Here is a 14,721-nt window from a genome sequence, read left to right as displayed (position 1 = left end):
AATATGCTCCATAGCAAAGAAACATATTCCCAGAGGATATAGGAAAGAATACATTCCTGGCTGGAACAGAAGATGTGATGAGCTATATGAAGAATACCAACTTAGCAATAGAACAGAAATTGCTGATGAACTATTGCAATGCTTAGACTCTGCTAGGAAAGAAAAATGGAACATAATGACAGCAGGTATGAATTTCCAACACTCAAGCAGAAAAGCATGGACACTTCTGAGGAAACTCGGAAGTAGTACTCCCAAATATATTAATAAGAGCTCAGAAGTATCCCCAGGAAAAGTAATTGAATTGTCAACATTTCCAAGAGACCAACCGATACTAACAAAGTTGAAGTCAAAAAACTTAAGAAGGAATTAAGAACTAGACTATCCTTGGCTGAACCAACCTCCCAAATTCTCAGGAGAATTCACAATTGCAGAGATTTCAACAGCTCTGAAGGAAATAAAACCAGGCAAAGCAGCCGGAGTGGACGGAATATATCCAGAGTTCCTGAAACATTGTGGTCCAAGAGCTCTGAATTGGCTAGTTAAATTTTTTAATGACATCTTGCAGAATGGTAGGTTCCCGTCTTTGTTTAAGAGAACTAAAATAGTTGCCATCCTAAAGCCTGGGAAAAGTGGATCTTGCCCTGAAGATTATCGCCCAATTGCACTTTTAAATATATGTTATAAATTAATTGAAAGAATGGTTTACAATAGAATTTCATCCACAACCTTCCAACACATACCAATTGAACAAGCCGGATTCCGACCAGGCCGAAGCTGCTGCGATCAGGTACTGGCACTTACCAGCCATATCGAGAACGGATTCCAAGATAAGAAGAAGACCATTGCAGTCTTTGTGGACTTGACATCAGCTTATGACACAGTATGGCGACAAGGAATGATTCTGAAATTTTTGAAGATTATTCCTTGTAAGCCCCTCGCGATCCTACTTAACAATATGTTATGCAACAGAGTGTTTGAAGTACACTTAAACGGCAGAGTGAGCAAGCCCTATATATTAAATGATGGTTTACCACAAGGATCAGTTCTAGCCCCATTATTATTTAATATCTATACTGCAGATCTTCCAACAACTGCTTCTAGGAAATTCATGTATGCAGATGACATAGCCCTGACTGCCCAGTCTACTGACTTCAATGCAGCCGAAATTGTACTTACAAAGGATCTTCATAACCTGAATAAATATTTTCACACATGGCGACTTAAACCTAATTTAAATAAAACCGAAGTTAGCTGTTTTCATCTGGATAATCATAGGGCTAACTATATGCCACAAGTGGAATATAAAGGTCAACGACTGAAACACAACCCTTTCCCAAAATATCTGGGAATTATAATGGACCGAACACTGACGTATAAACAACACCTTTGTAATATTGCAGCAAAGATAAAAACTAGGAATAACATCTTGCATAAACTCAGTGGAACAGGCTGGGGAGCAAACGCAACGGTGCTACGAACATCAGCCCTTGCCCTAGTCTACTCAGTTGCAGAATATTGTTGCCCCGTATGGCTTAATAGTGCACACTCTGTAAAAGTTGATATCCAACTGAATGACACAATGAGGACAATATCAGGCACCATTAAATCGACACCTTTAAAATGGCTACCAGTGTTATCTAACATCTATCCCCCTCATATAAGAAGAGAAATAGCCTTGCTGAAAGAATGGCAGAAATGTCAAAGAAATCCTCACTTGCCCATACATCAGGATTGCAACCCCCAGAAGCCGGAGAGTTTGAAGTCTAGGAACCCCTCATGGAAGCTAGGCGAGAAACTTATCAAGTCACATTTTAATGCTGACCAGACTTGGCGCGAAGACTGGACTACTTCAAATCCTGACCACCTGGGCTTAGTCAGTGATCCATGCAGAGCTGTTCCAGGTTTCAACTTACCAAGAAAGGAATGGACATCCCTGAACAGAATCCGAACAAATCACGGAAGATGCAAGTTTTGGCTGCATAAGTGGGGAAAAACTGAAAACCCATTCTGCGACTGTGACAACGTGCCCCAGACCATCCAGCATGTCATCTCGGAGTGCCCAAAGAGGAGATTTGAAGGCTCCATACAAGATCTACATAGTGTTACTGATGATGCTATTAAGTGGCTGAATAAACTGGACATTACATTTTAATTCATCAAATGTTACTTATAATTTTTTTCTGTAAATATTGTTTTTAGACTTATTGTAATTTATTTATTTTTTTTTTGACATTGTTACAAATGTATCCTCATTTTTTGCCATAAGAAATAATAATAATAATAATCCAGATGTAGATAAGTTTCTAAGTGATGACAGATGTAACAATGTTTCATTCTACTAACTGCACACTTCTAATGCAACCAATGGACCAAAATGTAATTCAGATCAAATTATGATACTGTACAAATCTTGTTTATGTGGTAATGCAAACAAGCTGAAGTCATAATTATATTAAAAGCTACAACTTTAAAATATGTTTAAAAAGGGTTTTCTCTTGCTAAAGCCTGAGATCCATCCTGCAAACTCATTGAAATCTAATAGAAAAAATTATACTGAAATTGCATGGGGAGGAGAAGGAGGATTTTTTAAAAGATTCTGAAACTAGGTGGCAAAGTTAAGCAGAGTGAAGAACTAATATCATTGTTCCTGAGTAACTGAATGAGCCAAGAAGATGAAATAAGTTAACTGCAAAAAAGGAAAATGATTTCAAATTTCTAATTGATAGCAAAATTATAGTGTCTCAAAAGATTAAGAAAAAAACAAGGAGCCATTCAAAGAAATCTGGGCAAACACAAATACATGCTGTTGACCAGTTTTGATACATGCATTGAATTAGCTACAGAAAATAACATACAGCTCAGCAGATCACACTTTTATGCCAACCTCCCAAACTCTTCAGAAGGCAGATAAACTCTTCATATCTGTCCTCTGAGGGGTCTAGTCACTACTAGTCTAGCAATTGGTCATGAAAACAGAATACTAAAAGATCTGAAACATCAACATTAATGCAATTTTATTTAGTGAATGAATGTGACCTGGTGCAGGAAACATTTATTTCCAATCTTGTCATCAATAAACTAGCTAATGTGCAAAATATACATGGAATCCAGTGTTTTGCTGCACTTAAATTTAATTTAAATTTTATGTGCATAATTATCAGTCTAAACTGATAATTATGCACATAAAATTTGTTATATGTAATTCCCCTAATTCAAACATTTTGGCAATTTTGAGATTCTACTGTAGGCAGTCAAAGAGAGCAGACATTGTTTTAAGTCAGCTCTGGCTAAGCAAACTGAGGGAATTAAAATGAGGTGTCTAGTACAAAAAATTTTTATATAAATTTAATTACTGTAATTTTCAAATCTTATTTCAGTAATTTGTGAAATATATTATAAATTTAATTTTTAACTTCTCTAAAGTATCTCTGCTAAGTTAAATTTTTCCAGTTACTTTATAGCTTAATTTTAACTTCACTAGTGGATACCAGCAGTTCAAATTTTACAAGATCCACTTTCAATACATTGTTCAAGGACACCATGACTCGGATGGAAATGCCCACAGGCATTTCCATTACAAGTCATGAGTTCGTTGCTTGTCTAGCCTGTGGCATGTATTATAAGATTGGTCTAGTAGACAAACCAAGCTCAGGTAGTGATGATTCTTTTCTTTGTACTGATGTAAGGAATGTAACAATCTCCAATTAAAACTTGGTGCATCATGAGAAGAATTTGAGGCACTGAAGGAATGAGTGCTTACCCTAGAACAAATGTAACTGGGAGCTTTTCAGGGAATCAAGTATCTTGTGTACCTGCCAAGTGATACATACCCCTGACTAAGGTCAAATCTACTTATTTACTTTCCCCTCCTCCCAGCAAGTACAGCAAAATCCTGTGGTTTCCTTGCACTATATGGTGAATACTAATTCAAACCCCCTTCCACCTTCATTAATTATCTTGAATCGATGCAAATGCACTGGCAGTCGAACGAGGAATCACCCCAACCGAATGCAACACGATAGGAATGCAGAAGATTCTGAAAATGTATTTATGTGTTTTATATCAGTGAAGGGGAAACACATTTCACCATAATAATGTAAAAACCAACACAATTCTAGCTATCGATATATCGCAAATGCAATTAGATGGAGTTTACTACCAGTTTATAACAGATTCCACTAGCAGAAACGAAACTGGAAATTGTTTTTATTGTTTTATGGTAGTAACCCCCAGAAATGTGCTTTAGTAAAATGTGGGGTGTTAATAGTGTATCTCGGCCTTTACGGCGTTGTTTATTCAGTTGCTATACGCGTGCAGCTTTGTTTATGTGTATCAAGCGTGCTTCCTTGTTTTGTAATTGCGCTTTATTCCTTAAAAATGAGTAAAATACTTAAAAGGTGTGAAAAGGAAGCGTCCTGGTGAAGACACTGCAGATTCAGAGAGAAAAAGAAAAGCAATTATCGATAAACAGAGGCGGACTGAGTCAAAAATTCTTACCCAGGAATATTTATAGTGGCCTCATACTATGGTTTATGGCCAAAATCACTCCGACCCACCGGGGTTTCCCCGGTAAGGCTTATGGCCAGTCCGCCTCTGTCGATAGAGAAAAAAATATGAAATTGTGAAACGCTTTGAGCGAAATGAAAGACCATGTGATATTGCATGTGCTACAGACCTAAATGAGACAATGCTGAGAATTACAAAGAATGCGGAGAAAATAAAAACAACTTTCATAGCAGGAACAACTCAAAGTGTAATTAAAATCCATTAGATTAAGACACAAAGAATTGGAAGAGATGGAACGGCTGTCATCTGTTTGGATAGAAAATCAAACAAAAAACAAGTTTGCTTACGATAGAAGCAAAAGCATTAGCAATATTTTATTACGTAATAGTCGTAATAAAATACGTAAGCATTTTATTATGACTTACGTATTATAATTTATACTTACGTATTATAAAATACGTAAGTATTTTATTACGACTATTTTATTTAATATAATAAATTTTTTACGAATAAAATACATATTTTATTCGTAAAAAATACTTTTTTAGTATTAAAAAATACTAAAAATACTTTATTATAATATATTATATTTTTTATTACGTATTTTAATCGTTATAAAATAAGTAAGTATTTTATAACGATTAAAATTACCCGATTATTTATTGTGTTTGGTAATGTTTTGGTTCCAAATGTGTGTTCAATCTTGGGTGGTCGGCACCTAACCCCACTTTTCCCATAGGGCCTGTTGTTTATATTGCACGATTTTGCATTGCACGAGGGTTTCTAGGAACACAACTATCGTGCTATACGAGGACAGACTGTACCTATTTTCCAGGTAAGTTTAGAAAAATGAGTGATTTCTGCAAACCACCCTAGTATCAGTTCAGTTATGACACTGGCCATTTGACATTACAGATGAAAAATTATTGAGGTTTCATCTCAGGACCATAAAAGTTTTTTATTATGCTCCAACAACATTAAGAAATTTGTTAGGTCACAGTCTATTTATGAACATTAATGATGGATTATTTTGACTTTATACATTCCATGCTTTGTATATGAAAAATTAGGCTGAGGACAATTCACTAAACACATGAATATTCAGTGAATCTAAAATTTCTAAGCATTTTTAGAACCTCTAGACTGTTCTTTGTAAACAATATGAATGCAGAAACTTCCATCTATTTTTATTTGCCCATATGTTGCCTAAAAGAAAAGGCAGTGGCTCAAAGGCCTGCGGTCATCTGAAATGCATACACAAATTATTATCTACTGTAGGAAGAGTTGTGCTGTCAAAGATGCTCAACATCAGGACTTTCTCTTCCTAAATATACCATACACAGTATGGTATATGTTGGAAGGGGAAATTATTTTACTGTTCTGTGCAATATTTACTGCACTTTTCCATATGTTACCTTTCTCTTGAAAAATGCTATGCTTGAACAATACTACATAATAAGTTGCTGTATAGAAATGCAGTATTTTTCACTTTTTTTTATGATTATAATATGATCACCTGACATCTGGAAAATTCCAAGACCTTGAAAGGATTAGGTCCAGAGGTTGCCAAATTTTGGTGGATCAACTGTACTTAGAGTTATCATTGCTTACTGTTATTCAATATGGAATTTAAGTGATTTTACTGTTTATCTAAACTACAGTTTTCACATAGCAATTAAAAGAATTTAAAAAAAATCCACACAGTATTAAAAAGGCACATAACCACTAAGACAGTAACGATATAATGCAAGCACATAACATTTCATTTGCAACAATACTCTGGGGGGGGGGTGAGATGTTGCAGGTGAAATGTTTTTGTGATAGGTTGCACATACAGTAGAACCCCTTTAATCCAGACTCCGATGATCCGGACTGGATTTTCAGTCAGGGGTAAATTTGAACTATCAAAAAAATATATTTCTGTTCACTGACGTTTGGGAGGGGGTTTAAAATTTAAAACAGTAAAAAAGATAAGCAATCAATAACAAAGAACACCGCATGCACAAATTGCAACTAACACGATACACGCAAGTGAGAACGAAGTAACAAGTTATGAAACTTAAAAAATAGGAATGAAGAGAACATTCTGAAAATTTATTTATGTTTTTGATATGATCGAAGATTTCACAGAAGGGGAAATGTATTTCACCATAATAACGTAAAAACCCAAGAATTACAGCTGCCGGTGTTATCGCAAATTCAGTGAGATCGTGTTTACTATCAGTTTATAATAGATTGCACTAACAGAAAAGCCTAATAAACAGGGGGACTGCTAATTCTTTTTATTGTTTTATGGTTGTGACTTCCAGAAATCTGACCAGACCACATGGTATGGTCGGAGACAATCATAGGGTAATCTCGAGTGCTGGACTATTTAGTTGACAGCTACAGCTAGCAATGTCCACACGTACATCTTACCTCAGTTCTTTAGTGTGTTTTTTGTGGTTTTGGGTTAACAGGAGATGGCAACAAAAAGAAAGAGTGTTACTGTGTTGATGGAACAAAAACCGAACATGCTTTTTTTGCATTGATAAGGGGGAAAGTTTAAAAAAGATCGCTCTCAATATAGGGGTGGAAATACAAACCGTTTCCAATTGGAAAATAAACAGGAAAGCAATCGAAAACTTTTGTGCAAAATTGGTGACCACAGACAGCTTAGGAAATAGAGCTACCATTAAGCAGGCAAAAAATGAAAATTTGGATGAGGCCTTATACATTTGGTTTTGTCAAGAACAAGAGCAAGGGGTTCCTTTTTCAGGCCCAATCCTTCAATCAAGGGCTCTTAGCCTTGACGAAAAGTTAGGAGGTGACCCATCTTTTACTGTGAGTTTGGGGTGTTAATCAAGGTGGAAGTAGCATCATGGAATCTGACAGCTCGGAATTACATGTGAAAGTCTTTCTGGTGATTGTGCTGCAAGTGAAGAATTTAAAGTACAGCTTCTCAAGTTTATTAGTGAAGAAAGTATAGTTCCATCCCAAATTTTTAATGCTGATGAGACTGGTTTATTTTTCAAAATGTTACCCAAAAAAAAACAAAAAAAAAAAAACACTTGCCTCAAAACTTGACTCTTCAGCTAAAGGACATAAATCGAGTAAGGAAAGAGTGACATTGCTTTTGTGCAGTAATGCGTCTGGGAATTTGAAGTTACCAATGTTTATAGGAAAATCTGCTAAGCCCCGCACTCTTAAAAACATGAACTTAAATGCTTTCCCAGCTAAGTACACTTCACAAAAATCAGCTTGGATGAGCTCCGATCTTTTTAAAGATTGGTTTTTCATCTGGGTTGTTCCCTTAGTTAAAAAATATTTAAGGGATCAAGGAGTGGAAGAAAAAGCAGTTTTATTCATTGATAAAGTGAAATGTTATCAATGGGCATTTTTAATACACACATTCCAACTCACCTAGCAGAAGAACAACTGAGATCTGGCAACATCTTTGTAAAATTTTTGCAACCCAACATTACTGCACTAACTATTACAGCCTATGGATCAAGGAGTTATAGAAGCTGTGAAGTGATGGTACAGAAAGAAGTTGATAATCTCACTGTTAAACAAGAGGCACTTGAAGAAAAATCAAACTTCATAGACCTTAAAAATGTCAACATAAAGACAGTCATTTATTTTTCTGTTGCAGCTTGGGATGAAACTGACAAGACTACCCTTATCAAATGCTGGAAAAAAAAACGTTGGTCTGATGTTCCAATGGAAAGACCTGAGGAAGAAATGGATGTGTCTTCTGATCCTCAATGATGACAATGATTTCGTTCAGTTATTTCAACATTTAGGGGTTGTTCAGACATAACAAATGAAGACATTGCCCCATGGATAATGTGTGATAATGATCTAGGACATCAGATCCTCACTGAGGAAGACATTGTGCAAGCATACTCATCATCATCATTGCAAGCTAATGAAAACAACTCCAATGATGAAGTGTGTGTGTGAGGAAACAACTGGCGCGAGTCACACTGAAGCAACCAGAATGCTGGAGAAGCTACTGATTTATTTTGAGAGACAGGACGACACATCAGCTGGTGAGCTTCTGACCTTTATGTTGTTTAGTTATTTGAGCATGGCCTGGAGCCTGATCCGTACTGCACATGTGGGGAATATGAAATGTGGATTCATGTACTGCTGAACTGTCCATTATACGCTCAACTTAGAACGGATTTAATGTCTGCGGTTCCAAACTTATTGGAGAACAATGTAAATATCTTAGTTGAAGACCATAATAACTTTACTGCTCTGCAAACCTTCTCAAGATCAGTTTTCATATTGAGGACTCAGCTAAGAACTTCAGCTTCTTCTGGGACCAAAAGACAAAAGGTTTAAGTGTAAACATTCCATTTTTTTCCATTTATTTGTACACACAAAATTATTACACTTATCTATATATATATATATACAATTTTATATACATTAACATTCTCATTAATGTATATTATATTATACTATAGACATTATATTATACCTCCTGGTGCACTTCGTACGTGTATCCCAGAGTCAAGGGTGGCTCCTAGGCAAAAGCCAATCTCCACCTAGTTCATGTTTTGGCAGAGAACCTCAACAAATCTAGCCTAAATACATGTGCGAGGTATTTTACCATCGCCAATATAGGACAGCTGTTGCCCTTCTCTAGGCTTGGGTTTATGTTATGTATTTGTGCAGAATGCACAAGTCCCACACCCACCGGATGTAGTGCAATACTAGTGGGTGTCAACAAATGAATTTCTAGTGGAGAACTTCCACACCCACTAATTATTATATTATTATATAATAATTAGTTATTATATAATAATAACTAATTATAATAATTATACCCACTAATTATTATATTAAACAGATATATACAATACTTTTTTTTTTAAAAATGCTCAGTCTCTGAATTACTGAGAACAAAGAAAACAATATATAACATACATCTTTACAATAACAATTTACATAAATCTTGTCGATAACAATTGGCCAAAATCAATGCAACATTAACATAAATCAACACAATACCAATTAACTTAAATCTTCTGTTTACACTTAAACCTTTTGTCTTTTGGTCATTTGTGAAGTTGAAGTTCACAGAAGCTGAAGTTCTTAGCTGAGTCCTCAATATGAAAACTGATCTTGAGAAGATTTGCAGAGCAGTAAAGTTATTATGGTTTTCAACTAAGATATTTACATTTTTCTCCAATAAGTTTGGAACCGCAGACATTAAATCTGTTCTAAGTTGAGAGTACAACTGACAGTTCAGAAGTACATGAATCCACATTTCATATTCCCCACATGTGCAGTACGGCTCAGGCTCCAGGCCACGCTCCAATAACTTAGCCCGGAGGGACCCATGCCCTGTTAGCAGATAAGAAGTTGTCATAGAAGGTTTAAACCACGAAATAACTCCAGGAGTTGTTGAGAATTCCACTTGCGCAATATACTTTCTTGTTACAAGCCAAAATTTGCTCTCATCCCATCTTTTTTGCCAGACAACAGTAAATTTCTTCCAAAACTTTTTCTTCTCCCTTTTAAAGTCGCTGGCTGGGTCAGTCGTAACTCCAAGCATTGTCTTAGACTGTCCTTTTTTTAGGTAGTAAATCAATCCCCGAAAAGCAATATATAAATATACAGGAATCGTACTGGCAAGTATTTGGAGTGTGTTGTTTGAAACAGTCCTTGGAATATTACTGATCGTCAAAAGAACTGATCTTTGTGTGGAAATAAGTTTCTGTTTCACTTTTACCTTTGATACTTTTTGGTACCAAACACTTGCTGCGTATGATATATATAATAGGCAAAAATATGGTTTTATAGTATTTGTGAAGTCAATTCCCAGAAGAAGCTAAAGTTCTTAGCTGAGTCCTTAATATGAAAACTGATCTTGAGAAGATTTGCAGAGCAGTAAAGTTATTACGGTCTTCAACTAAGATATTTACATTGTTCTCCAATAAGTTTGGAACTGCAAACATTAAATCCATTCTAAGTTGAGAGTACAATGGACAGTTCAGAAATAAATGAATATTTTTTATAAGCTTTGATAATCCCCACTCTTTTCTTGAGACTCTGATAACCGAGGCTGTGAAAAAACGGATTTTGTCCCTGAGTTTTGACACATGGGGCAGAAATCTGAATTTATCATCTAAGGTGATTCCCAAATACTTAGTTTGGGATACATATGGTATTTGGGTATTATTTAGTAGGATTATGGGCAGTCTGTTGTGGCTAAAATGGTTCTTAAAAGTCATAAAACTGGTTTTATGGGGGATATTTTCAGTTTGTTGACTGTAGCCCATGACATCAAGTTATCCAAGATAGGCTGTATTTTCTTTTCAGTTATACTCCTTGTGTTTCCATCAGCAATGATTACCAAATCATCTGCATAGGCTATCTTACTGATACCATTGTGTTCCCACGTTAACCATTGATCCAGCACAGCATTCTAGAGGAGAGATCCCAACACTGATCCTTGGGGGCATCCTCTTGAAATCTGAGCCCAGTACATAAGACGTTTTGCCACCACCTAAATATGTCTGTCGCTAAAGTACAATCACATAACACTGTAGATATATGCATCATGCTCTGTGGATCTCAAGCTCCTGAGGGCACTTTCCCACCATAAAGTGTCAAACATGCCCTGAAAGTCCACAAACACAGTGGGTAAGTATTTAGCAGGTGAGCTGGACACATAGTTGGTCAGATTTATAGCGTCTTCAGTTTTTAAGTGTAAACAGAAGATTTAAGTTAATTGTTATTGTGTTCACTTATATGGATTGCTATTGTGTTGATTTATGTTAATTAATGTTGCATTGATTTTGGCCAATTGTTATCGACAAGATTTATGTCAATTGTTATTGTAAAGATGTATGTTATGTATTGTTTTCTTGGTTCTCAGTAATTCAGAGTCTGAGCATATTTAAAAAAAAAAAGTATTGTATATATATCTGTTTAATATAATAATTAGTGGGTGTAAGTGAAGATAATTTGTGGAAGTTTTCCACTAGTAATTCATTTGTTGACACCCACTGGTATTGCACTACTTCCGGTGGGTGCGGGACTTGTGCATTCGGCACAAATACATAATGTAAACCCGGGCCTAGAGAAGGGCACTGGGCAACAGCTGTCAATGTTTTTAGGCTAGATTTGTTGAGGTTCTACGCCAAAACATGAACTAGGTGGAGATGGGCCTTTGCCTAGGAGCCACCCTTGACTCTGGGATACACGTACGAAGTGCACCAGGAGGTATAATATAATATCTATAGTATAATATAATATACATTAACGAGAATGTTAATGTATATAAAATCGTATATATATCTTTTTGTAAATATTGTGTATATATATGTAATAATTGTGTGTGTGTGTACAAATAAATGGAAAAATGGAATGACCTTTATGTTAACATTTTTATCACACATTTTAAACTGTAGGCCCATCTGCAGAGGTTCTACTTGAATACAGAATATACAGGTGGAGATGGACTTTAGTCTGGTGTCACCTTAGACAAGTACCGTATTTCCCCATGTATAAGACGCACCTTTTTTCGAAAAATTTGGGGTCAAAAAACTGGGTGCGTCTTATACAGTGGTTGTAGATTTTTTTTACTTGCATTTCCTTGCATTGCATTTTTTACTTGCATTGCTTTTTAGCGCTTGTTGTCTTTGCACTCATTGTTTCGCACTTGTTACCTGTATATTAGGTTACGTTTTGCCACGTTCTGCCCAGAAATGGCTCAGAAAAGATTTTCGTACAGTGCTGAATTCAAGTTATGAGGAGTTGTATGAATTTTATGATGAATGCACAAGTCCCGCACCCACCGGAAGTAGTGCAATACTAGTGGGTGTCAACAAATGGATTACTAGTGGAGAACTTCCACAATAACTTTATGTAATACATTTTTTTTCAAATTTCGGGCTCCAAAATTAAGGTGCGTCTTATACATGGGGAAATACAGTACATACATAATGAATAATAATGAAATGAACTTGAAGTGGTTGCAAGATCGTGCGGCCGGTTCGAAAACAAGTTTCAAAATTAAAGCAAAAAAACATTGAGGATTGTTTCAAGTAAACTTCTTGAAAATAGTTACTTGTTTTGTGTTATAATATTTTTGTGTTTCATTTTGTGTAATATAATGTTCTACATTAAAACTTTATTGCTTTGTACAGTATTTTGTTTACTTACCTTACTGTTTTACTTTTTATAATTTTTACTTTAAAATATTGTTTTATTAATTTAACATAAAAACTAATTTAGTTAAAATTTTGTTATTTAGTAACTTTAAATAAAAACTGGTACGTTAAAGATAGCTTCCGGTTAATCCAACTTTCGCTAATCTGGACCAAGTGTGATCCCGTCACGTTCGAATTAACAGGGTTCTACTGTACTTGATATAATAAATACAGAAGTCATACAGCTTTCAAATTTAAAATTATTGAATTTATAATGGTAAACATTACATGAAGGGGTAGGTAATTTTCTTTTTGTAATTTTCTTGGGTTCAGGTTCTTTAATTTTAATAAACTTTCCATCACATGACTGCTGATGATTGCTCCACCAAAAATCTCTTGATGATGGTGGTCTATTTGTTGCTCGTTTTACAAGTCCATAATATGGAGGGCGTGTTTTGCAAATTCCACTACATCGCCACCAATGTGTACGGTACAGATCTACTTCTGCATGAAAATTGTGGTACACCTGTTAATAATAACAAATAAATAAATAAAGTAGCAAAATTAATAGTCAAAATTATAAGTGTAAATATCTTATAAGTGCAACTTCAGAAAGCAGCAGAATAATTAAATAAAAAAAATTATCCTGTTTGCATAGAAGAAAGGATTGTATTTTTTAACATGCAAGATTTAAGATTACTTAAGAAGAAAAAAAGTTTACCAAGGAATATTTTTTAAATAAAAGGGAATGCTTTATCCTAAGTATGATAAAAAATTGCCATTCCTGTTTCATAGGATATAATTATGCCATAAAATATAATATAACTACAATAAACAATCCTTATCTCAGTTACATATTTCATGGAAAATATGATATTTTAAACAGGCAGTGTTAGCATCTGTGATGTTAACCGGACAGGATGCTGAAATAAAAAATAAAAAAAAACTAATTTGTGGTTTCATTATTTAGTAGTAGTAGTGATATTAATGGCAAATGATGCAAGAAAGCATGCTTATATAGCATCAGCCAAAAAAAAAAAAAAAAAAAAAACACCCCAACAGTTTACTCGTCCGTATCCTCCAAGAATTTGTCTAGTTCTCCTTTGAATTTATTCAACACATCTACTTCCACAACAACAGATCTAAGCCTGTTCTAACAATCAACCACCCACTGGCTGAAGGCAAACTTTCACACATATCTAACCTGCAGCCATCCTTCAACTTGAATTTATGCCCCTTCATGTTTGTAGTCTCAGAAAGTGGAAGAATGAAATTAACATTCAGCTTACTCAATCCATTCAAGGCTTTAAACACCTCAATCAGATCTCCCTGCAGGTGCCTAGTCTCGAGATGCTGCAATTGCAGAAATGAAGCCTTTCTAGGTAAGAGAACCCTTTCCTTCCCTTCACCAATCTGGTTACCCCTTCTCTGCATCTGTTCCAGGAAATCTACATCATTCTAAAGCGCGGCCTCCAGATCTGTATATAGTTTACTCAAGATGTGGCCCAACCATGGCCTTATACAAAGGGGCAATCATCCCCTTATCCCTGAGAGCAAAGTTTCTGTATATCACTGAAAACTCCATGAACTGGCATGGCAGCATGTCTGCATTAATCAGAGAATTTCCTATATAACTGCGCAATAACCTCCAGGTCTTTTTCATTCTCCACTAACGAGTATAGTACCACACAGTTGATAAGTTATCTGAGGTTACTGCTAAGCATGTGCAGTATCTTGAATTTGTCAGTGTTAAAACTCAATTGCCATTTCTCACCCCAATTTTACTAGATCTTCTTGCAGTAGCTCACCAAGTTAACCACCCTGCCAACCTTTGTATCATTTGCAACTTAGATATTAAGCCTAATTTCCCTTCATCAATATCACTGACAAATACTGAAAACAATGGACCCAGCACTGAACCCTCAGGAACTCCACTAATAACATTAGTTCACGAAGGGCAGTGCCCGCTGATAACCACTCTGTCTTCTTCCATTTAACCATCCTTTTATCCATGGCAGTAACTTGCCCTTAATGCCACGTTGCTCCAGTTTGTACAGCAGTC

At 35.5% G+C, this 14,721-nt stretch overlaps 1 protein-coding gene across 1 annotated transcript in view; it reads right to left on the bottom strand.

Moving 5' to 3' along the window:
• mh (DNA-dependent metalloprotease SPRTN) overlaps window positions 1-14,721 on the bottom strand; it is a 101,752-nt gene that overhangs the window by 22,269 nt on the left and 64,762 nt on the right. The window contains exon 7 of the mRNA XM_090373082.1: window positions 12,948-13,185. Coding sequence (XP_090229208.1) covers window positions 12,948-13,185 — 238 coding nt within the window. The remainder of the gene's footprint in view (window positions 1-12,947; window positions 13,186-14,721) is intronic.

This window comes from Mastigoproctus giganteus, chromosome 5 (genome assembly GCF_048544385.1).
Source record: "Mastigoproctus giganteus isolate SK-2022 chromosome 5, ASM4854438v1, whole genome shotgun sequence".
NCBI lineage: Eukaryota > Metazoa > Arthropoda > Arachnida > Uropygi > Thelyphonidae > Mastigoproctus > Mastigoproctus giganteus.
Note: the sequence above shows the minus strand (reverse complement) of the source record. Positions and strands in the feature narration are given on the sequence as shown.